General features: G+C 44.4%; 1 protein-coding gene across 1 annotated transcript in view; it reads left to right on the top strand.

The window, feature by feature from the left end:
- Positions 1 to 24,793, top strand: part of LOC144827992 (uncharacterized) — a 557,648-nt gene that overhangs the window by 66,791 nt on the left and 466,064 nt on the right. The window contains exons 4-5 of the mRNA XM_078686140.1: positions 8,259 to 8,273; positions 13,029 to 13,171. Of these exons, the coding sequence (XP_078542266.1) occupies positions 8,259 to 8,273; positions 13,029 to 13,171 (158 nt within the window). The remainder of the gene's footprint in view (positions 1 to 8,258; positions 8,274 to 13,028; positions 13,172 to 24,793) is intronic.

Below are 24,793 nucleotides of genomic sequence, written 5' to 3' on the forward strand. Positions count from 1 at the left end.
CAGCGCTTACCGTATAGATTATTCACCTTCTGTGTGTGACTTTAATTGTCAATGTACCGGCATTAATGGAACATCTGATGCGCGATACAAACAGCCGATGCTGCAGCGTTGAGTCGCGTCTCCTACGCAACTACTTTTGTTTGGGACTTACAAAATGGCCGTCCACGCCCTGCGTCAGCACGTCCAGACGTGCGCTGACGTACCTAGACGTAAGTTCGTCTTGGGATCAGAACTGCTGCGTAGTCCAGCGTCTCGTAGCTGCGTCGTGTTTCAGTAGTTGCTAGGATGCTGACGCCATATCTTGGTTGCTACGATACCTTTGGAACGCTGTTTCCGTCGCGGTTACCGTTTCGTCATCTCAGGGCCTTTGATTTCCAAATTAACGCCATACCTCTCAACGACAGCACTTGACAAAATCCTGGGAGTCGACTACTCCCCTTGTAGGATAACGATGAGTCGGAGTTTCGCTTCACTCTGCTTCGTTAACTGCACAGGGTTCGAGGGTTGATGGAACTCCTACCTCTCTGTATTTCTTCTGCTGCAAAGCTATGGAATAGAAGCTGTGGCCAGACGTGATATCTTAGTCCAAGTCGCCAAATGTAGTAAGTAAACATGATGTCTGGAAGCAGAGTACTTGTTGAAGTAAGCTTTATTGCAGCACAGAGTCGGTAGGACCATCCCCTATCTGATCAGAGCTCCAACTGCCAACAGGGCAGATGGAAATTCCAGAACCAGGAACCCCATGATATTCTAGAGTGCTAGTCAGATAAGCAAGAGAAGCACTGTACAACATCTGTCTCCATTTCCTCTTGGATCTTCTCATAGTTGCGGTGGCGAAACAAATTTCTGCCCACAGTCACGTAGCCAGACACCACAGACATACTATGAGTGACATACAGTATTCTGTCGTCTTTCCTGTCACTGAAAAGTCTAGTTGTCTAAATATTTTCCCAGCGTACTGATAATGTCTCCTGCCTCCTGGGCTGATACGTGCATGTTTTGTTGAAATTGACAAAAATCCCATTGAAAAATGTGTTTATTGACCTGGTCATTGACAGATTGGATGCATCCAAACAGATCTTGAAGTGCAGCCTGGATGCAGCGTACTCCATTATTCTGTCCATGGACACCGCTGTGACGCTGCACCTGGATGCTTGGCTGCATTCACCTTTCTTCTATGTACTGAACTCTTCAAAAACATAAAAGATACAGCTTGTGTGTATCCCCTTGAGTCACTCTGGGGTCCTGGTTACAAGATGAAGTTGCAGGTCCAGTTCTTCTTGCCCAGGTAAGAGGGAAGGAGGTAAGTACAGCAGGTCAGTAGCTCTTTCAGAGTAGCAGTCCAGCAGAGAGGCAGACCCTGTAGGAGCACAGCAGTCCCTCTTCGTGGCAGAGTATCCACAGATCCAAAAGTGGCCTGAAGAGTTTGTGTCTGAGGTCAATTTTGTATACACAGTTGTGCCTCTGAAGTGGGAAGAAGCTTCTAGTGGCATGCTTTTGAAGTGCACAGATGCCCTGCCTTCCCAGCCTTGGCTCCAGACTAACTGTAGGCGTATACAGCCCTTTGTGTAGGGATATGACACAGCCTATTCATGTGTAAGTGGTGCTGTGCCCAGCTCCTCCTTAAGCCAATAAAAATGAATTCAGCAAAATGTAGGAGGAGGAAGGAAAAATGTTTGGGGGTGACCCTGCAAAAAGGCCCAGGTCCAACATGTGGCTACTCCACTGCAGCACAGTCCTGGGAGAGAGAATCTTCTCAGCCTGTCCAGACACCCCAGCAGTTATGCTGCTACTTTTGTGGTAGCAGTGGATGAAGGGAATGCTATCACCAGCAACAACAGTACATGCAGTCTCCACTATCATCTGCCAGGTCTGCAGCATCAAAACCTCTTTGACTCCCCCATCACAATATCACCCTTTGGTGGAAGAGATGGTCTTCCATTTTTCCATCAACTAGTAGATGATCATGATGGATCCCGGGCCATCCAACTAATTTGCAAGGGCTATGCCCTGCCCTTCCTGTTCTTCCTTATGGACTACCCTCCTCCCACAGGGACGTGTTCAGAAGCACATACCTACATTTTGGAGGCAGTAATTCTTGCTATACTGGACAAAAGAGCCATAGAGGCACTGCTTCTGGATGGAGGGACACAGAATTGTATTCCCTTTACTTATTGGTTCCCAAGAAGGATGGAGATCCGAGACCCATCCTGGAAATTTGCCTTCTGAACTTTTGTGTTCAACAAGGCAAGTTCAGGATTCCATCCCAGAGCCAAGTTTTACTGGTCCTGAATTAGACTGGTTGAAGTCCCTTGAACTTTATGATGACTATTTTGAGCTTTACTGTGATGCTCAGGAGTCCATAAATTCCACACTTGGATACCTGACTAGTGGTCTCCAGTGTCAGTAAGGCAACACCTTCAACAAATGATGACTCTCCTCCACATCTTGGGCTTTGCCACTGATGCCCAAAGTCCTGTCTCTCTCCCACACAGAAATGAACCGTCATCGCAGTGGTCTTGGACATGGCCCAATTGAAAACCTTTCCACCTTCTCAGAGGATCGCAGCTATTTGGAAGATCAATCTGAGGTTCTGATGGCTCCATGGTCGCATGCATACTGCTGGTGCCACAAGCCAGATGGAAGATGAATGCTCTCCATTGGTTCCTGAGGAAACAGTGGCCACAGCAGGGAAATTCTCGCCTGAGATCTTAAAGTCAGTTCATCCAGATTGTTACTTGTGCACGGACACATCCAGCCTTTGGATGGGTCATCAATTCAACCCCCTTCAGGCACAGGCTTCCATGGTCATGGATGGCTCCTCACTGGTTTCCACGGGTTGTCAAGACAGTGCAGGGCCTTTTAAGTGTGTTGGAGCAGCACCTTCATATAAATCCTGAAATAATGATTCCTAAAGTGCTGAATCTGTGGGAAAAATATGTTTCCCCCAGAAACATTGTTACCAAAGGTAAGTAGCTTTTTATTTAGTTGACAGATGTATGAATTAAGGATATGGCACTTCTTCTGGATGCAATATAGCTGATAAATTGTGCCTCTAATCCTCAATCCAATTAATCTCAGATTCTAATAAACAAATGTTGACAAATACATGCTTCTAAAATCAGTAACTCAATTAACTGCTTTATTTTCAATGGATCAATTGCAAAATTGTTGAAACACACATTTCCATTTTGTATTAATTCATATAACACAGCTGTATGGGTGCATATGTTAAGAGGTGGATGCTGATGGAAGGTGAGTGAGGTGGAAGACTAAAGAAGATTATGCACAGAGTTTAAAGAGTGTGTGCATTGATAGGGATGTAAGGTGTGTCAGAGCCAGTCAAGAGATTTGGGTCCAGCGTCAATCATTTTGAATTTCTATTTGGGTCAGGTCTGTTTTGACAAAATCCTTGAACATAGCAAGGGAGAGAATTGAGAGCTGTTTAGCTTGGACTTTTTTTAATTGAGAGTCCAATTAGAGTGTAGGATGGACATCGTATAAGAATGCAGGGTGGTTTGAGTGCAATTAGAATATGATGTTTAAATGAGGACAGATCTCATGAGGAAGTAGTAAGGGTGCAGTTTGAAACCTGTACTGATAATGAGGAACCATGGATGGCTTTGATCCAGGGGCAACAGTTCTTAAATGGTCATGTTTTTGCCAACACACCGCTAGATTATTAATAGTAGTAGGAGATTTGTGTGACTGGGCAGGTTGGAGTTCATTTTCATTGCAAAGTTGACCACTTTATTTAGGGTGGCCCTGGATTATGTGGGAGGCTGCCCAGAATGTGTTTACCATTCCAAAAACCTATTATGGTCCGTCATAAAGTATGTTTTATACATGTCATGTTGTAGTAAGGATGTTGGAAATCTTTGGACCAAAAAAAATACACTTTAAAAAGTGGGTACCCTGATAAAAAAAATAATGCTAGGCATGTGCGTACTACATTTAACACATAGGGCATAGGGATTTATCAATGGTTGAACAAGATGTAATGGATACTAGAATATAACTAGAGTTAGGTACCCATTACCTGTCACCCAGACTATCCACTTGAATAAAATGCAAGTCCTTCAGCTTACACTGTAATGTAAAACAAGTTATAAAACCAGTAAAACCATGATGCACGACAGGGAGGGGAATATACATTAGAGAGAAAAAAGAAAGGGTAAAAGTGACATTTTTTGTTGATCTGACCATATGCCTTCCAAGTATTTAGCAATGGAGAAAACAGTGACTGGGCCCTGTCTGCTCTGCATATTCTTAACTCTACCCTGTATTTTGCGACACCTAAAAGATGGCACAAAGGAGCAATCCAATGTCTATGCTGCTTATAATACCTTGGGCAGAAAAAGAGGAGGTGATCATCACTTTGTTCAGCACTTCTGCAGACAGCACATATTTTGTTTCCACCTTGCTGACTATTCCATTTAGTGGTAAAGGTAGCAAGCGGTAACTCACCTAGCCTAAAACTTATATAAAGAACTTTTATGAATGGAGGGTCGATATCATGCATATATTTATCAAAATATGGGGTGGGCTTGAGTCATATGACAAAATCAGTCATTTTGCGCACACCCGCATTTTTAGAGAATTTACCTCCTCAAGCTCCCAGTAGATGGTCTTCACTCTCCTATTTGTGGAAGATTGAATAGTTTCAGGGGACAGCAAGTACTCATATAGATTCATATAGTATAGGGACTGTTTTACGTAGTCCAACCAGGGTAACAAAACGGCTCTCTGTGTTTTATTGAGAACATCTCTTAATCACACCATATATTCTGACAGATCAGGTGTAGACCAAATCCGTACCCAAAACAGAATAGGTTTCAAATAGGCTAGGGGTGCAATAGACTGGAAGCCAAAGTCATGTTTAGAAATCAGTGCCGTACTTTGGGGCAATTTAAGGGCTGCTCTTAAAGATTTATTCTTAGCCACCTCTACAGCTTTCAAATTAGCACATCCCCAGAGTTCAGCTCCATATGTAGCGGCAGCTACAGCTTTGGCCCTCCAAAGCTCAAGAAGAGAGAAATTGGAAGGAACTAGGGATGTTTGCAAATTTTCGTATTGCTGTGCCCTATTGTTTAGTATAAGAGTATTTTTGATAGCTCAGGAACCTCACCTATTTGCACTGTAGAGGTGAGTTCTAAGGCAATCAAAATCTAGCACTTTCTCCAGCTCCTCCCCTTCGGACATTATTGATCTTCTAAAGCCTCTATGGGGGTGGAAGGCCATGAATGTTGTTTTACTCGCGTTGATTGCTAGTCCATGATCTAGGCAAAGTATGTTAAACTTACTTAAAAGGGTCTCTAGTGCCTTGTTTTTTTTTATACTAATAAAGTATTGTCTGTGAATAATAGGGAGGGTATTTTAGTTTCCCTTAGAACTGGAGAATTATTATGACAACCCAAAAGGCACTCAATGCAGTCCTTCCTCACCAGCCGAACACAGCAGGTCAGACTACCACCGTACCTCTCAGAACCTACAGAGATCAGCTGCGTAGTGTCCCAAGGCTTCTCCCTGAGCCTCACTCTCTTCAACTTCTACATGGCCCCACTCACAGCCATCGTCAGGAACCACAGACTCATATCGTCTCCTCCTACATGACAACACCCAGCTTATCCTCTCCTTCACCAACGAACCCACAGTATCCAAGAACAACTTCCACAAAGGGATTAAAGCTGTCGTCACCTGGATAAGAGACAGCTGCCTCAAGTTCAACTATGACAAGACAGAAGTCCTCATCATGGGATCCACCCCCTCTGCTCGGAAAGACTCCTGGTTGCCTGCTACACTGGGAACACACCTGTCACCCATGGACCAAGCACGAAACCTTAGCATCATACTGGACTCCTCTCTCAAAATGAACCGCCATATCAATACTGTCTCCTCATCATGTTTCACCATGCTCTGCCTGCTCTTAAAGACCTTCAGATGGATCCCCACTGAATTCAGGAAGAGGGTCACTCACACCCTCATCAGGAGCAGACTCGACTACAGCAATGCACTCTACGCCGGCGTCACCCAAAACACTCCTCCAGAAGCTCCAGAACGTCCAAAACGCCATAGCCAGACTGGTCCTAAAAATCCCCTGCCGCAGCCACATTGTACAACACCTGGGTGAACTCCACTGGCTTCCAGTCGACAGCAGAATAACCTTGAAGCTCCTCACCCACTCACACAAGGCCCTCCACAATGCCAGACCAGCATTCCTGACCCACAGTCTCTCACTCCACGCACCCAACAGACCGCTCCACTCTGGCCACCGTCCCACAGATCTGCAAGACCAGAAACGGAGAAAGATCCTTCTCCTACCTCGCCGCCAAGACTTGGACTACCATACCCCCGCCTCAGGCAGTCCCCATCGATGTCCCAATTCAGGAAGGACCTCAAAACCTGGCTCTTCGAATGTACCCAGCCCTCAGACAGATCTGCAGCCTCCCCCTCCAACACCTTGAGACCCTCATGGGTAAGTAGCTGCACTTTACAAACCCCTGATTGACTGATTTATAAACAGCAGGAGAAATGTAGGTGCAAAAACACATCCATGCCTGACTCATTTTGCAACCTTAAAGGGATCAGAGTTTTCCCATTAGTACCCCATCTGACTTGAGCAAAATTATCGTGGTGAAGCCTGGGAAAGAAATCAAGAAGAGGGCGGGGAAGCCCAAGGTCACCTAGTGTACACCGTACCTTATCGCTAGGGACAGTATCAAATGCCGCCTGGAGATCAACATAACCAACATAAACGCTCTCCCTTTTCATGTCTACTTCTTTCCACCTTATTAAGTAAAATCTTGATCCAGGCTGAAACTGGGTTACAATTTTCCTTTCTTTGACCCAAATAAGGAACTGATCTAATAAAAGCTTCCAAAAGATCAAAGAGGCTAATTGGGCGGTAGTTGGCTGGATCAGACTATGGGCCTTTCTTATGTATGGGAATAAATTCTGCCCCTTCCTATGAGGATGGAATCTCTTCTCCTTCTTAAAGGACATTAAAAATGCATGAAAGGTAGGTTGCCCAAATTGCCAGTTCAGATTTAAAAGGGTCCACTGGTATTCGATCTAGCATTGTGGCCACTGGTATTCGCTCTAGCATTTTGGCCTTTCCTCCTTCTGAGATCTAATGGCCGCAGTCACTTTGGTCATGGAAAATACCCATCCATCTTTAATAATATCTAAGTTAAATGCAGTCTTGCATGATGTGCAGGGCACCATAGGATCAGGGGAATCAAGATTCGCAAGGGTTAGAGGGAAGCCACTATATAAAGATTTAAAATGATTCACCCAAAGTGTGAGAGAATGTGTACTTCCGGCCTCATCCTATTTGTCTTGGCACCATGTGCTATTATGTGTCAGAAAGCTACTTGGTCCCCTAGGCATGTTGTAGACATGTTGTCATTCCAAATTGCTGTATTCCATGTCAATTGTGCATGATTCAGGACTACTTTGCACTTTTGTAGCTAACTTTATATCCTGCGAGAACCGTCTTCTAAGGGCGTTGAGGAGAATACGCTTAGCTGACCTGCAGGTCCTGTCATAATATGTGGGATCTGCCTTCTGAGGGGGATTCTTGTGTGGGGGAGGTTTAATAAAGGAGCTCATTTTCAATTTCTCAAACCATTTGGAATGAGCATTCATGACCATGTCAGGGGCTTCCTCTGAATTAGCCATGTAAGACAGGATAGGGACTAGGTCATGATAGAATAGGGTATACTTGGACTCATTGTCCATAATGCTGTCCCACTTAATTCTCCTCCGATTGTTACTGACTGAAAGAGCACCTCCAGGCAACTGACGGGTCACACTCCCCCATTCGTCACCTCCACAAAGTGAGAGGTGAAGAGGGAAGTGGTCGTTCTCATATCTAGGCAGGACTTCCACATCTATAAGATTCCCCCAGGATTGAACATCTAATAAAATTAAATCAATACGGCTCCGGTAGGTATTTCTTTTAAAATTAGGATGCATCTCCAGATCAGATTTGGTTTTACCATTACATGCCCTCAGACTGCAACTCACACAAAGATCCAGCATTTGGAGGGCAACTCTTGGAAGTGGGGATAAGGAAGACCTCAAAATTTAGGGAATACCCGAATATTGGTTTTCCTCTCCTGCTGTTTCATTATAGAGTGCAGATGGTTCAAAACATATGTTAAAATCCTAAGCCATGATTATAACTGCTTCTTCGAGTGGTCCAGTGGCAATAAAATCATTAAAAAGTTGAAGGGCAGGGGGATCAGCTGTTTTAGAGACATTTCTGCTGTATACATTGAACAGCCGAATATTTGTTTTATCTGGAGTAGAAATCTCACTACTAAGCAGGTCTGGACAAATGATAGATAATTGGCTAACATGATACTCCACCGCAATCTTAACCCAAATTAGCAACCCACCAGGTTGTCTACCTGGTTTAGAATAACACACTGGGACATGAAAGGTTATAACACCCTGCTTATATAGAGGGGAGATCTCCCACGTTTCTTTAACCATGACTATGTCAGCTGTTTCTATAAATTCCCCCCAATCCTCATGAGCAAGCTTGTTGCTCAACCCCACAATGTTCCAATCATTGACAAATTGTTCGTAGGAATAGAGGGCGTCACTTCAGGGATCCCAGATGCTAGAGTCAGCCGACAGCTACCTCCCTTGTAGGGTATATTTATTCCTTGGAGTGACAAAGCAAACCGCTCTGCGATCATGCCTTTGAAGAATAGTGATGGGCCATGGGCACCCTGGAATTGGGGTCCCTCTATGATTTCCCCCTAATGCACCCTTCAACACACAGGCTGGAATTTGAGCCTGATGTTAAAATAATGTACGGATATTTCACTGGGGCAGGAATGTGATGTGTGTATGGATGATGAGGTACCGTAGGTGGCTTTGATTCAGGGGTATTAGTTTTTATATGGTAATGTTTTTGCCAACATACCGCTAGCTTATTAATAGTAGTAGGACATTTGTGTGGCTGGGCTGGTTGAAGTTCATTTGCATTGCAAAGTTGACCATTTATTTAGGGTGCACTAGCATTATGTGGGAGGCTGACCAGAAGCTCTTGCAATTGCTAAGCTTGCTCCTTAATCGTTATCAGAATCTTAATGTGGGACTTGGTTGTCTGGTATATGAGGTCAGGGTGACTCTTTCGGATGTGCAGTGTCTGGAATCTGACATATGACAGTATTGGTGGCGAAGGAGATCAAGGCTTCCAGCCATACACTTAAATTGAACAAGCAATGCTGCCACATTCTAGGTAAACATCAATGACTTCTAAAAATGTAAAAGAGAGAGAAGGTATGGGAACAGAGACCGTATTTCTAATATCCAAGTAAACCTCTAAACCTAGCTATTTGTAAAGATTTTATAGATCTGAATATTGGTAATGCAAAAGTGAATTTGGCTACAGTGCTTAATAATCTACCTCTGCCATGAGTCTGAGACCCAGATTTACTAGTTTTTCACGCAGTGCAATGCAGCGGCCACAAATGCTCTAGGGCGTGAAAAGGAAAGAGCAGAAGAGCCTCTTATTTACAGAAATAAGACACTCTCCTCTCCTTAGCGCCGCCACAGTAATGTGCTACCATGCGCCACGTACACACCTTTGCACCATAGTGCAAGGGTGCCCATGTGAGACTAGCATAGGATTTGTACTGGAAGGATACTCTTCCAGTACAAAATACTATGCTGAGACTCACTTCAAAACATTTCTCACCTTGCATTTGTGCTGTACAGTGTAGCACACATCACATGCAATGTCGCAAAAGAATGGAGAGATGTAAGCATTTCTCAGCGATAGCGCCTGGTTGAAGTGGGCGCTATTTTCTGATGCTAAACCTTCTCTACATTTCTAAGTAAATAGGGCTGAGCGTCAGAAACCTTGGGTGGTTGGATGGGAACACCCTTGGCACTAAGTAATGCAAAGCCATGCTATGTGCTGCTTTTCGAGTGCTTTCCAGTGCTTAACAAGTTTAGTGCTAGAAAGTAAATTAGTAAATTAAGATATAGCGTCAATTTTCATCACTTTTGCGATGCAAACATGGTTAGTTAATGTACCCCTAAGAGTCTGCTAATTAGACAAGCCTCCTGTTGGCTTGGGATGTGGTCTTGGCAAATACCCTGCTGTAGAATACACACTAATAGTCACTCTACGTTAATTAAAATCAGTGTTTTACAAGTGTTGCACTAGCTCAAGGGCTGGAGCATTGCAATGGTTTTACCCACTGAAATCAGCCCGAGTTGTCAATTCTGCTCCCATGTCTGAAGTCCTACTTTTAGGGAGGGTGTCCATCTTAGCCGAACGAAAGTACTGCTCACATACCATAGTATTGGCATTTGGATGGTACATGAGAACTCATCTAACTCATCTGATTGGAAGCCAGAGAAGACTTGTTAAAAACAAATGAGCACCATTAAGGCATTCAGCTAAAGTACAGTAAACACTCTTTAAAAATCAATTGATGGGCTTGTTTCTGCACTTCAGTGTTCAAAGAAAACAATTAGAACATTCTTCTCCTAATTTTCACAGGCCAAAAGAAGCATACTTAATTCACTCTAGGCATAGCTGCTGGCCTCATCACTCATGATGCTCCTGTAATAAAAAAGAAAAAACACCTGTGGCCCTATTACACATAGAGAGCACTTTTCCTGTTTGCCCTATGGCGTACCCATTTAAAGATGCACCGTGGCGCAAACAGGAAAACTCACCCTAGTGCAAAGAATGCACTGCATCCAGGAAAGCCGTGAACGCACACTGCCCTAGGGGGGCGAGCATTCAAGTGAAATACAGAGCGGTTGCTTCAAAGCAGGAGGGCCCGTATTACAGAAAGTACCCGGGGGGCCAACAGGCATGTGTGCCGGCTTTGTGTGTTCTCTGGCAACTTTGGTATTACAGAAGGGGCCGCAGATGCTTGTGCGGCACTTTCTGTAATACTGATAGTGCTAGCGCACATGTAACGCCAGTCCTCTCTCAAGAGGGCATTCCCTCGTGTGCATGGGGGAGTGCTCCCATACAAATGAGGGAATCTTTTTGCCTCTGCGCCCACATATAATTATAGATGGAGGTGCAAAGAAGCTGTTAGGGATAACACTGAAAGTGAGCTCAAAAGAGTGGTGCACTGTTGGTGCGCTCCTGATGGCAGCCCTCTAGAGGGGCTGAGGGGGTCCAATGGATCCCTCAGGTGATCTCTAATCCCTCCTCAAAGTGCAGTTGGGTTGCCTCCTGCACTGTGAAACAAGGAGCAGCTTTGAAGCAGTGCATGCTTTGGAATAGGGTACAATATTCCTGTTTGCGCACGGCGCACCTATTTAATGGTGCGCTGTAGCTCAAACAGCAAAAGTATGCCCTTTGTGTAATAGAGCCCCAGGAATACTCTACCCAATGAAATACCCTTGTGCCAAAGGCTTGCATGGCATTCTTGCAAGCAGTCGTTGCTTGATGGCTCAATCGTTCAAAAATGCATACACCTTGACCCACAGGTAAAGGCTGTGTGCTGTTGTTTATTTTTTGGTACATATTGTTCTGGGTTGCATCGATAGATGGGCTTCTTTTAGACGCCAGCTGAACCGGCAGTAAAGAAGCAATGTTTCCAATCCTAGGGGTTGGATGAAGCCAAAGCTTTTCAGCAACCGATTAAGAATAATAAAACAAATGATGGCCAAAGGGAGTACTTGACATATATTGGGTGTGTACTGTATCAGTAATCGCCAGAGGTCATAAGAGATGCATTGTTTGCATCACCAGTAGAAATTGGTGAGATTATGGGGGGTTGTATACATTGAATGGATTTGTTACAGGAATAATTATCTTTGTTGAGGAGCAGATTTACAAGCCCCTTGCAACACTGTTATGCTGCAGTTGCGTCACTTTTGTGATGCAGCAGTGGCGTAAACCATGCAACAAGTTGCACCTTATTTACAACATGACGCATCTAGGGAGATGCGTCACGTTGTAAAGCCTTGCACCACATGAAACCTGACTCAGGTTTCATGTGGGCGTTCCGGCGCAGGGTGGGCATTCTGTTGCCGGAACGCCACGTAAAGGTGACACAGTGAAATCTACAAGATTTCACTGAGTCACTTTTACGGCCATGTTACTTCAAAACCCACGAGTGACGCACCATGTTGCGGATAGGCCAGGTTGGAACAGTGCTGGAGTTGCACGGCGCCTGCTATACAACACCAAGCACTGCGCCAACCTTACACCTGCAGATGCGACACGCATCTGTTTATCTATGCGCCATGATGCGCCGCATTCTAAATGCGGCGCATCTGTGGTGGCACAAGGGTAAACTTGCGTCACGCATCTTTCCTGGCGCATCCTTGCTGTTTTGCAGGGATGCGCCAGGAAACGTAAATCTGCCCCGTAGGGACTCTTTCTGAGTATGGCGGGTTTCTCATCAAGCACCTTCTCCACTGGCTCGCCATATATAACAGTTTTTCTTTCCGGCTCTGGCTTAACTTGGTGGTAGCCGCTTTAATAAAAAGAAAACAAAAAAAACTGTTACGGCTGGTCTACAATGCAGTGATGTCCCGCATGCGGGAAATGTCGGCTCTTTTTATTTCATAACTACATACCCTAAAAGGTCTGTGTTTGGAAATTAAGCAAAAAACTGTCCCGCATGTGCTGGGAGTTTTCTCGGCGCTCATCGACGACTTAATGGCATTTTTATGTTCGTGCCCGCTGCTGATCCCAGACAGGACCTACGCAGGTTTGCATGACCCTGGGAGGCCCGGACTACATAGGGCTGGCTGCCAAGTACACCCGTGGGTGCTCTGCGCTGAGGGTTTGCCCAATGGCAGAGCTGGTGGCGGCTCCGTCATCAAGAAAACCAACCTGCCCCACCCTGATTTATAAATGAGGCGGGGAAGGAAGGCGAGAGAGGGGTGGATGGGACAACAACTAACCTTTGGCAGCTGCCTTGTTATCACTCACCACTAAATCAGGCTGTGAGAAAGGAGAATTATAGATGGAATATACAAACTTTCATTCACTTTTTCTCTTTGTCAGCCAAAATCTGCGCAACTACCACACGTGGGAAGCAAGCTCCGATACATTATGCGGCCAAGTATGATGCGGTCGAGGCGCTGAAGATCTTACTGAAGTATGAGGCTGACATCACTGCAAGAGATTACAAGGAGCGCACACCCCTGCAGCTGTCAGCTGAGCTGGGTAAGAGACAGGAATGAGCTGAACTGTGAACTGAAAGCATTTCATCAATTGCGTTAAAATAAATAGACCTCTAGAAATACTCTATTCAATGCACATCTAGGGGCTTATTTACAAGCCCCTTGCGACACAGTTGCGTCACTTTTAAAATGGGAAAAAGTGACGTACCGGTGGCGCAAGGGGCTTGTGAATAAGTCCCCTAATGTTCTTCCTGCTATTCCCTTGTGACATCACTGTGCACTGTGATGAGAAAATTGCACCCCTACTCTATTTGAATGATTGTATGTCTGAATATAGATAACAGAAACAACAAACATCAGTAAATGCATCTATGTGACTAATAATGAGCTGTTTTTTGTTGTAAGTTGTAGCTTGCTGAGTAGTGGTACAATATAAGTTACAGAAAGTCTGTTAAAGTGTTATGACTTGTTTATGTACAAAAAGGCAATGTATTGTGCTGTTACTAGTGGTATAGTGTGGGTAAGTAATTGCAACATTTGGAAAAATGAAATGAAAGAGGGATATAATCGAATTAATTGTTGAAATAGCAATATTATGTGTTTAGAGGAGTTCTGAAATTTTGTGGCCTGGTACCACTGCACCTGCTGCACCATTCAGATCATGCATCTGGTGCCTGCAAGATAACTGAATTTGTGACTGCCTGTTTAGTAGTAAAATATAACAATTTTGGGGCCTTATTTATGAGAAGTGACATTGCTGCATGAAAACAGCGATGCATCACTTCCCAGTTCGTCCTCCTCCCGACATGATGGATGCATTAGATTTTCTCTATGACGCATCATTTCGCAAGGAATGACAGATACGTCAGTAGTACTGATGTATCAGTCGCACAAAACTGATGCATTGATGGAGTTGTGTCGGAAGCGTGACGCAACTCCAGCAATTGCGGGGTAGACCTATGAATGTAGCACTGCATCACCCTTACGCCTGCTATGAAGCAGGCGTAAGGATTTGACGCAAAGGGTCCTAGAAGTGGCGCACTGAAATCCTATAGATTTCAATGCACCACTTCTATGAGGCTTGGATGTGGGGGAAGGCTCACTCTGCATACATTATACCTGACGCAGGTATAACGTAGCTAAGGGGTTTACAAAGTGATGCATCTGCCTAGATGCGACACTTTGTAAATATGGCGCAACTTGGCACATTTTTTACGCCACCGGTGAATCACAAATAGTGACGCACCAGCGTCGCAAAAATGTTGCATGGGCTCATAAATGAGCCCCTTGGTGTATAGGGGATTTACGACTACTTTTGGCATGCTACCACTACACCTGCTACACCATTCAAATCAAACCCCTTTTAACTACAAGATAACTGCATTTGTATCTGCCTGTATGGTAGTGTATAGTAGTATAATATAGCAATATTAGGTGTTTTGTGGAGGTCATGACAAATTTTGGGCCCTGTGCCATTGCACCTGCTGCACCATTCAATCATGGATTTGTTGTCTGCAAGATAACTGCCTGTTTGTGTAGTAAAATATAGCAATATTAGGTGTTTAGTGGAGTGCCTAGAGCTTTTGGTCCTGGTGCTACTGCACCTCCTGCACCATTCAAATCATGACGCTATTGCCTGCTAGATAAATGCACCTGTGACTGTCTTGTTTAGTAGTAAAATTTAGCAGTAATCTGGGTTTAGTGGGGTCCCTAGAGCTTTTGGCCCCAGTGCCACTGCACCTGCTGCACATTCAAGTCCCTTTTAACTGCAATTGTGACTGCCTGTTTAGTAGTCAAATATAGCAATATTATGTGTTTAGAGGAGTTCTGACAACTTTTGGGCCCGGTGCTTCTGCACCTGCTGCATCATTCAAATCATGACCCTGTTGTCTGCAAGGTAACTGCACTTGTGGTTGCCTGTTTGGGAATAAAATGTAGCCGTGTCAGGTGTTTAGTGGGGTGCCTGGAGCTTTTGGCCCTGGTGCCACTGCACCTGCTGCACTACTAAAATTATAACCCTAGTGCTTGCTAGATAACTGCAATTATGACGGCCTGTATAGTTGTAAAATATAGCAATATTAAGTGTTTATAGGGGCTCCAACAACTTTTAGGCCTGGTGCCACGACATCTGCTGCACCATTCAAATAATGACCATGTTGCCTGCAAGATAACTGCACTTGTTACTGCCTGTTTGGTAGTAAAATATAGAAATATTTGGTGTTTAGTCGCATAATGACAACCGTTGGCCCCGGTGCCACTGCACCTGCTGCACCCTTTAAATCAGGCCCCTTTCAACTGCAAGGTAACTGAAAATGTGACTGCCTGTTTAGTAGTAACATATAGCAATACTAGGTGTTTAGAGGAGTTCTGACAGCTTTTTTGGCCATGTACCATTGTATCTGTTGCACCATTCAAATCATGACCCTAGTGCCTGAAAGATAATTACACTTGTGATTGCCTGTTTAGTTGTAAAATATAGCAATAATCTGTGCTTAATGGGGTGCCTGGAGCTTTTGGCCCTGGTGCCACTGCACCTGCTGCACTATTGAAATCATGACCTCAGTGCTTCCTAGATAACTACACTTGTGACTGCCTGTTTAGTTGTAAAATCTAGAAATATTGGGGCCTATTATCAAGGGGGTTTATCTCTGCTTTTTTGGCTGTAAAAGCCAAGAAAGCGGAGATAAAATTATCTCCCAATTACCTAGCTGTCGCTAACACCAGTTAGCGACAGCTAGTAGGAGATAGCGACCATCTTGGGCCCCACTTTGCATGTCAGAGAAATTTATCACTAATGCCATGCAAAGTGGGCGTGCCAAGATGTTAGCGACTGGAAACAGTCGCTAACATCGCTATCTCCTATTACCAACTTTTGGAGATATTCGCGCAAAGCGCGAATATCACCAAAAGCTAACACCTGCCCTGAGCAATTCTTAGCCATGTTATCCAATGGGAGGTGGATAACATGGCTAAGAGCATTAGCTCGGTAATGCATGAATATCGCTGACTTTTCAGCGATATTCATGCATTGCGGCCGATTTTTATCGCATTCGCGATAAACCTTGGTAATAACAAGGTTTATCTGCGATAAAAATCGCCACAGGTCGGCGATACATTTTTGTCTCTAACCAAGCAATAGCGATAATTATCGCTATTGCTTGGTAATATGCCCTATTATTTGTTTAGAGGAGTTCTGACAACATTTGGTACTGGTGCCACTGTACCTGCCGCACCATTCAAATCATGACCCTGTTCTCTGCAAGGTAACTACACTTGTGAGTGCCTGTTTAGTAGTAAAATATAGCAATATTAGGTGTTTAGTGGGGTGCTAGAGCTTTCGGTCCTGATGTCACTGCACCTCTTGCACCATTGAAATTACAATCCTGTTGTCTGCAAGGTAACTGCACTTGTAAGTGCCTGTTTAGTTTTACATTTTAGTCATAATCTGATTTTAGTGTGGTCCCTAGAGCTTTTGGCCCCGGTGCCACTGCACTGCTACACCATTCAAATCAAGTCCCTTTTAACTGCAAGGTAACTGTAATTGTGACTGCCTGTTCAGTAGTCAAAAATAGCAATATTAGGTGTTTAGAGGAGTTCTGACAATTTTTGGGTCCAATGCTACTGCACCTGCTGCACCATTCAAATCATGGCCCTTTTGTCTGCAAGGTAACAGCACTTGTGACTGCTTGTTTAGTAGTAAAATATAGCATATCTCTTGTATATTAACGTTATGTTCAATGTGCAATGTTTATTACAACATTTAAAATGTAATCATAGTGACCAGATACATTAAGTAGAAAAAATCTATCCGATAATGCCTACAAACTGCAAAGAAAGGTACTGAGGCAATAATAGGTTTTGCTACAAATGTTCTAAGGCTAAAGCATCTGCTTAACACAACTAAGTAATAAAAAGCAAGCATCCCAGCATACTGTTAGAAGCTGTCTGCCTTTTCCGTTGGAAGATATGTTACCTTGACAGTGAATGGGGCTTAAACAGTGTCACTACCTTTCGTAGGAATATCATGAATGCGTACAGCCAGGAGAAGTTAACAAATAAAAAGTTCCATACAAAAGCAAATGAACACATTAAATGGGCTTGGGAACTGATAAGAGCCCCCGTTTAAGATATAATAAATACATGACATTTCACAAGCAAGCCAAACAGTTTGCTACGAACTAACCCTCCACAAGATGAAGAAAACATACTCATTTTTCTTATATAACCCAAGGTTGCTCCTTGGTGGCATGATTCATCATCAGGTCCATCCCTCTCTGCTGCAGAACAGGGCGTGCTGCGAACTACGAATTACGCTGGAGCAGTTATAGATGTATTTATACTGTGTACAATTATGACAAAATATGAGAGGGGGTATGTACTTTATGTGGAAAAACCTTAAAACTACCTGTCTAGTAGGTAAATTATTATTTATTATGGCCGCTAGTCAGTATGATTAATAAAAATGGGGAAAGGAAGGAGTGGATAACTATGTATCTGCCTTTTTAAGGGTCGACATGTTTTATGCCATCCTCATGACTTTTCATCAGGACCAAGGATCTACCTCCTTGATACCACTCCTGCAGTTATGTTGGCGCTGATAGCTCTCAAATACTCTGCATGCAACATAAAGGAAAGAGATTATACCTATTTGGTATTCACTGCTTTTGTAATATTATTTAGGCAACTGTATTGCCTAATAGAGTAAGGTGAGCTTATAATCTCACTTTGATCAAAGCATCCCCTCAGCCATTCACATTAGGATAGATATGCCCCTGGGTCTGGATATTACAGGTAATAATACTGCCATCCCTGTAATGAGGTGTGGAATTCCTTTCATGAGCCCCTCAATTGACCACTTTGATTGACAGGTTGACCTGAATGGGCAAGGAGGACATGTTTGAGCTCAGCAGAATATTCAGGGAGGGAGCTCCTACAGCTCCTCCTATTGACACAAGTATCAAATCCTGCATGAAAAATCTGGCTGAGGCACATGTAAAACTTTTACATCCTTGAAAGGGATTAAAGAGGCTCAGCTCACAATTCTTGTGTAGCCCTTGTCTGGTTACTAAAAGACCCTGCTTGGTCTTACTAGAACTTTGCTTTATGTTGTGATTCCAATGTCCTGGTTCTAATTCGATTTTAGTGTTAGATATGGGAGGACACTAGTAATTTGTGTTGTACTCTCCACTTCACACCCTCTTCTCTCAGTGCTCAAAGTTAGTGTGGGTGAAGCATTTGACCATCTAGGAGTTGCCCTGATACATTGCATTTTGTACCTGAATGCAGTAAGGTAAACAGAAGCTACTGAAAAAAGTAGGTAGGCCAGGGCCTAGAAATATTGGCACCATTGATCAGAGAGCAACTAGGAGTGTGTTGGACTTAGCCCTTTCCGAAGGGTCATCCTCAACTTTTTTGCCTACTCTCCTCCTATTTTGATGAATTTGTTTTTGTTGGCATTAGGACTCTGCACTTTACCACTGCTAACCAGTACTAACGTGCATCTCCTTAAAACATGGCAGAATTGGCTTATACCCAATAGAAATATTTAATGTATTGGTAAGTCCCTAGTAATGTGGTACTACATGTACCCAGGGCCTGTAAATTAAATGCTTCCAGTGTGCCTGCAACACTGGTTATGCTACCCACTTAAAAAACCCTTTACACATGTCTCAGGCCTGCCATTATAGCCTATGTGTGGGTTTCTAAACTGCCATTTTGACTTGGCAAAATACACTTTTGCCAGGCCCAAACCTTCCTTTTTAATACCAATAAGACACCCCAACAGTAGGACCTGAACAGCCCAGAGGGCAGGTGTATTTAAAAGGTGGTACAAGTGCTTTTAAGTTTTGCATCTCTTGGTATTGAAAAAATTCTTACATTCGTTTTTCACTACTGCAAGGCCTAGCTCGCCCATAGGATAACATTGGAATTACCTTAATACATTTAATAGGCTGTAACTTCCAATTGGGACCAGGTAGTCAGGTTGAGTTAGTGTCTAAAGAATTGTAATTAAAAGCCCTCTTTAATGGTAAAGTCAGATTTTTTATCACACAGCCGAAGAAGCCACTTTTAGATAGTTGCCATTTTCTTGTCTTAACTTTTTGATGCCTGCCGCCCGTTCCTGGGTCACATGATTAGGCGTAACTGGCAATTAGTCTTTGTGTATTGGTTCCAGTCAGTGAGATAAAGAAAAGATAGGTGTTGGCAGGATTGGCCACATTGACTTACCAAGGGGGAAGAGCTGTCACCTACTACACTTACACAGCACAAAGGCTCTGGTCTAGTGTGACCCAGACAGGCTGTGGCCAGGACACGGGGAAGAGGGATGCCTGACTCCTCGGGGAGGAAGTGGGGTGGAAACCTCTAGGTGTTTATCCAACTTCAAAGTAGGCACTGGGTATAGGTTTTAGGCCCCAGAAAAAATTGATACTTGTATAGCGCACTACTCACCCGCAAGGGTCTCAAGGCGCTTGTACGAATACCGCTGTGGAACCCATCCTGGCTTTCCCTGTGAGGTGTCCACTCCTGGGCACCCCCAAGGTGGAGGCCAGGCATCCTTAGCGTTGTGGGGGCCATTGTGGAGATTAAGCAAGCTATTTCCCAGAGTTGCAGAGTGGGACTCCATGATTGGAATAGGCACCGAGGCGAGAATGATCAGGTCCGTGGAATTTTGAGCCCAAGACCCGCCGAGGCGGGGAATTGAACCTTGGTCCCGGGCTAGACCTCTGCATCAGGGTCTGCTGCTCTAACCATTGAGACACCCTTCTCCAGACACCAACTCTTAAATACACTTCTGGACCTGTGGATACTCTGCCAGGAAGGAGGACTGCTTGGGTGCTGAAAAGACACCACTCTGCTGGACTCCTGCTCTGAAGGACTTTTGCCCTGCTGTGCTGACTTGCGGACATCCTGCCTGGGTGAGAAGGACTGGACCTGCATCTGTTGAGCCCAGGACAACCAGAGTAATTTCAGGGGCTTGTTGGCTCACATAAAATCTGTGGTTGAACGTAGTAGACGACAACTAAGCCGCCTCCTCATTTAGAAACTCTGTCTACACAGGCGATAGCATAGCCTGCTGGGATTGCAGCTGTTAAATCAGGATTTGATGCCTCATCCGTCCAAGTCTGAGTTAAAAAGTATATGTCTGGGGTATAGGTGTCTAAATGGTTAAAAAAAATTCTTTATGCTTGATGACTGATCGAGTATAAATCAATACACAATTCACCATCAGTGTGTCGGTAGCTGGAAGAGAAAGTGGATACTTTTCTATATTATTACTTTCAGCTGCCGGCAAGGGCCCAGTTTGATACACAAAGTGACAGTGAACGCAAAAGGTTTTTACATAGCATATGCATACCTTGGGTATTAAGCTGAAGTAGCTTGGTTGACCTGAGTTCTCTGATTGCCTTATAAGGGTTTAGAAACTGATGAAGAATCTGTGGACATGATTTATATTTAGCATGATACACCATGCTAAGCGCTTTAAATTGGAGTCTTTTGCCTATTGGCAGCCACTGCAGTGTGGCAAGTGCTAGTCGAGCTGACTGGGATCTAGGTACACCCAGTAGCAATTGGACTGCCACGTTCAGGATGATTTGCAGCCTGTTAATCACTGAGATGGGGCTGCCAAGAAACAAGGAATTGCCATAATCAAGGTGTGATAGTATCAGTCCCTGTACCACTGTTCTTCGTAGCTTCGCAGGGAGCCATTTGATAGTTTTTCTCAAGGCTCTAAGGAGGCCAAATTCTGTCACTCTTTTCGCTTGCATGGCTATAGAGAGGGGGTGAAAATGAGGGTGGAACCAGACTTGAGGGGAGTACCTACAGCCGCCACTGAGCTTAAAACAAAAAAGCAAAGGTGCGCCACATAAACAATGATTTAAAGTAGGACTCGTTTTAGTATTCACAGAACAGTAGATAGCAATAATCAGAGATCTTCAGTTCAAGTTCTTTATTACATTTTCTTTTTTTGTAATAAGAACAATACAGCCGATGCGTTTCGTCCTGCTATAGGACTTCTTCAAGGCGAGGGTTCAAGTGTATGTACAATCTCTGTCTAGCAGTATCATCAATTGAAGAGGAACTATATCTCCTCCGTCGTGAATTATATTTCAAGAGACAATCCACATGTTGGGCACAATAAGTCAAAGATGATTAGAGATGATTATGCACTCTGGGATGAAAATCTGTCCATGCCCTCTTCTAATGTTGAATGAATTTTGAAAGTTAAACTTATGGATGTTTAGCGGCAGTAGTCAGTCTTTAAGTAATCAATAATCAGGTTGGATAATCATCTATGAACTGGATATGAGTGCAATTGTCTTATTAGCGGACACGTATAATTAGACAGCACGCAGAAATGCCCCAATTGGCCCAAATAAATATGAGGGACAGGGTCGCAATATGATAACCGCGATCCTACGGGGTCCCCACGGGAGTCGTCTCGACAGTCTTCCTCCAACAGGACTCAATCCTGTGACCATTCTATCTTGGAATGTCCTTGGCCTAAGGGTTCAACCCCAGACTTTTTGCTTTTTGGCCTCCTGTTTTTACCTTGTTTTTATTGGTTTAAGGACTCTGGGCACTTTGGCACTGCTATTTAGTGCTAAAGTGCATATACTCTCCATGTAAATTGTGTTTATGGATTGGCGTTTCCAATGTTTGGCTTATTTGATATACTGGTAAGTCCCTAGTAAAGTGCACAATATGTACCAGGGCCTGTAAATCAAATACTACGTATGGGCTTGCAACACTGATTGTGCCACCTGCATGAGTAACCCTGTAAGGTATCTCAGACCTGCCACTGCAGTGTCTGCACGCAGTTTTAAAACTGCCATGTCGACCTGGCAAGTGTACCCACTTGCCAGGCCAAACATTTCCCTTTCTTACATGTAAGGCATCCTTCTGGGCAGGGTGCAGAGTATGTGAAAGGTAGGACATGTCCTGGTGTGTGTGACATGTCCTGATAGTAAATTCTGTGTATTTCGTTTTTCACTATTGCAAGGCTATCTGTCCCATAAGCTAACATGGGATTTGCTTTATAACATCTTACAAATATAACTTTCCATTGGGACAAGAAAGGGGAATGTAGTTTGGGCTCTCTTAACTCAGAATTTAATAACACATCTTTTAGTAAAGATGTTTTTAAATTATGTGTTTGAAAATGCAACTTTTAGAAAGTGGGTATTTTCTTGTTCAGCCATCCTATGTGCATCTGCTGGCTTGCGTATTGACTGTCTGGTTTTGGAGTGACAGGGGCTGGGGATATGCCTTAACTGCAGACAGCCGCTGGGTGGGAGGAGGTGGGTTTGAGATGTCTCCTGCCTTTCCTGGGTGACTCAGAGCTGAGCTGAATAGACCTGGGCTGCATTTAGAGTAGTGGGAGGAGATTTCCTTGCACCTGAATAGGCCCTGTCTCCTGTGCACAATGCTGTCTCCACACCCTGCCAGGAAGCTGGACCAGAGAGGACAGAACTGGTTTGAACTAAGCTGAGAGACTTTTTGCCACAAGACAACAAAGGGAAATATGGTATAAATATCGGGGCCCAGACCCCCAGCTTTAGAACTCTTTTGGATCAAGGAACCTTCCTAGAATAAGAGCTGGAGAAGCTGTGAGGAGGAACTACCACTTTGCTGTGTGCTTTGCTGTGTTGACCTGCAGTGGCTGCTTCTGTCTTAGGCAGAGAAATGACAGGACTGAACTTTCTGCACCTTCTTTGTTTGAGTTTCTTGAAGGGCTTAAGGTAGAGCTTGCCCCCTGTTCAAGAAGTCTCAGGAACAGTAAGGACATTAAGTTCATCTGCTGCCAGCAGTGGGAACTGTGTGTTTTGTGCTTCAACAGAAGAAAAAGCAACCTGACACCGTCCACGCCCCGCTGCCGGCTCAGTGTCCTGAAGGTACCAAAGAGGCCATGGCTGCACTTCGCACCGCAACCCTAGTCTCACTGACGATGACGCCTACAGCCGCCACTGAGCTGCTGCTTGCACCATGACCTGTGGGCACCACACTTTGCACCGACTCGCTTCACACCACCGCCCTGGTATCCCTTATGATGACGCGCCATGCTGACATCGATGCTGCTTGCACCGTGGTTTGAGGGCACCGCTTGTAAGTTACATGAAGCATCGCCCTGTCCCAACCTGCAGCCTTGGCGACGCTGGCACCATCGGCTCCAGTTTGTCAGCCAACAACAGCGCTTCTGCACACGACAGCAATGTTCCTTGCACCGCAACCTGACATGTCTGCGACGAGCACCACAACACTTCGCACCACAGCCCTGGTCTCAGTGACGCCGCTGGATGACTGTCACCAAGTTGCTGCCTGCACCACCACCTGAGAGCACTGCTTGCTGCTCCGCTGCACTTTGCACCCCATCACGGACGCCTGCCGACGTCAGAGCTCCTGACTTCTTCAGCTTTTTTGATGTATTTAGTTTTGTACTAGAGATTCTATTTTCATATTTCATGTTTGAAAATATGCTCTCTCTTTTATATAAAAGAGCTATGTACTAAGGATTGAAGTAATTTGTGGGAAAGGTGAGGATGTGACCATTGTCCTACATGGTCAGGATATTGCAGGTCACCATAGAGTTCCATAACCTTATAAAGGAACTCAGCCTTCGGACTCGTTCGTCCATATGGTTATGGAACTTCTCAATGGGTTACAATATCCTTATAATGTACAGCAACAGGACCATGTATCCCTTATAATACATGGTGGGTACTTTATCCCGTATATACTGTGTCCAATACCTTTATAATAGACAGCTATGCGGAGTTGGTGCTTCCAAAAACATCACCTTGCCTCCTTAGTACCTCAGTCTGGTTGGTGTGGTTTGCACAAAAGCATGGCTACAGCTCAGTCACTGCAGAAATCCCACTTAAGCTGCTAAACTTGTTAGTATTGTGTTGTGTGTCTGTGAGCTATTTCAGCCTGTAGCCATGTAAGGCAATCGAGTCGGGTTTATGAACGGGAGGCTCATATCAAGGTCTCCAGTACTTTAATTCAATCTTTAACACCTAGGTTGGCATTTTTGACTGTCAGTCTGATTCACAAAGGGCCTTTGCACTCGTGGTGGAGAACCCTTAGTCGTGGCGGGGGGCCTGCACTCATGGAAGGGGTTGTATGATTTTACAACGCGTGCCATTACAAAGCATGCTGTTACAGCGCATACCTTTACCCTGACGTGCTGTCGGGTGCGCTAGAAATTGCAATAGTATAATTTACTATTCCAACTCCAATGTGTGCAACAGTAGGGAAGGTGTTGGTGTTAACTCCTACACCTTCTACCCCCTGCATCAAGCTTTTCATGTTGTAACGACATGTGTTGTAATGGCAAGCGTTGTAACACCTTCTGTTGTAAAGGCTGTTTCCCATAGAAGGACCTCCGCAATCAAAAACTGCAATGCGGAGGTACCGCCACAAGTGGGAGTCCACTGCCATAAAAGTGTGGGACCTCCTTCGCAAGTGCAGAGGCCGTTTGTGAATCGGGCCCTGTGTGGGTTTGTTTGCCTTCTGCTTCCCTTGCTTGGTACGTCCACACTATCTCCAGGGACAGCTGTTCTGCATTGATAATGTGTTCTCCTGTTTACATATACAGTTATTTCAAGAGGTGCTCGCTTATTTCATCAAATTTGCCCATTTATGGAAGTTTCCATTTTCTTTT

This window comes from Lissotriton helveticus, chromosome 4_1 (assembly GCF_964261635.1).
Source record: "Lissotriton helveticus chromosome 4_1, aLisHel1.1, whole genome shotgun sequence".
Classification (NCBI taxonomy): Eukaryota; Metazoa; Chordata; class Amphibia; order Caudata; family Salamandridae; genus Lissotriton; species Lissotriton helveticus.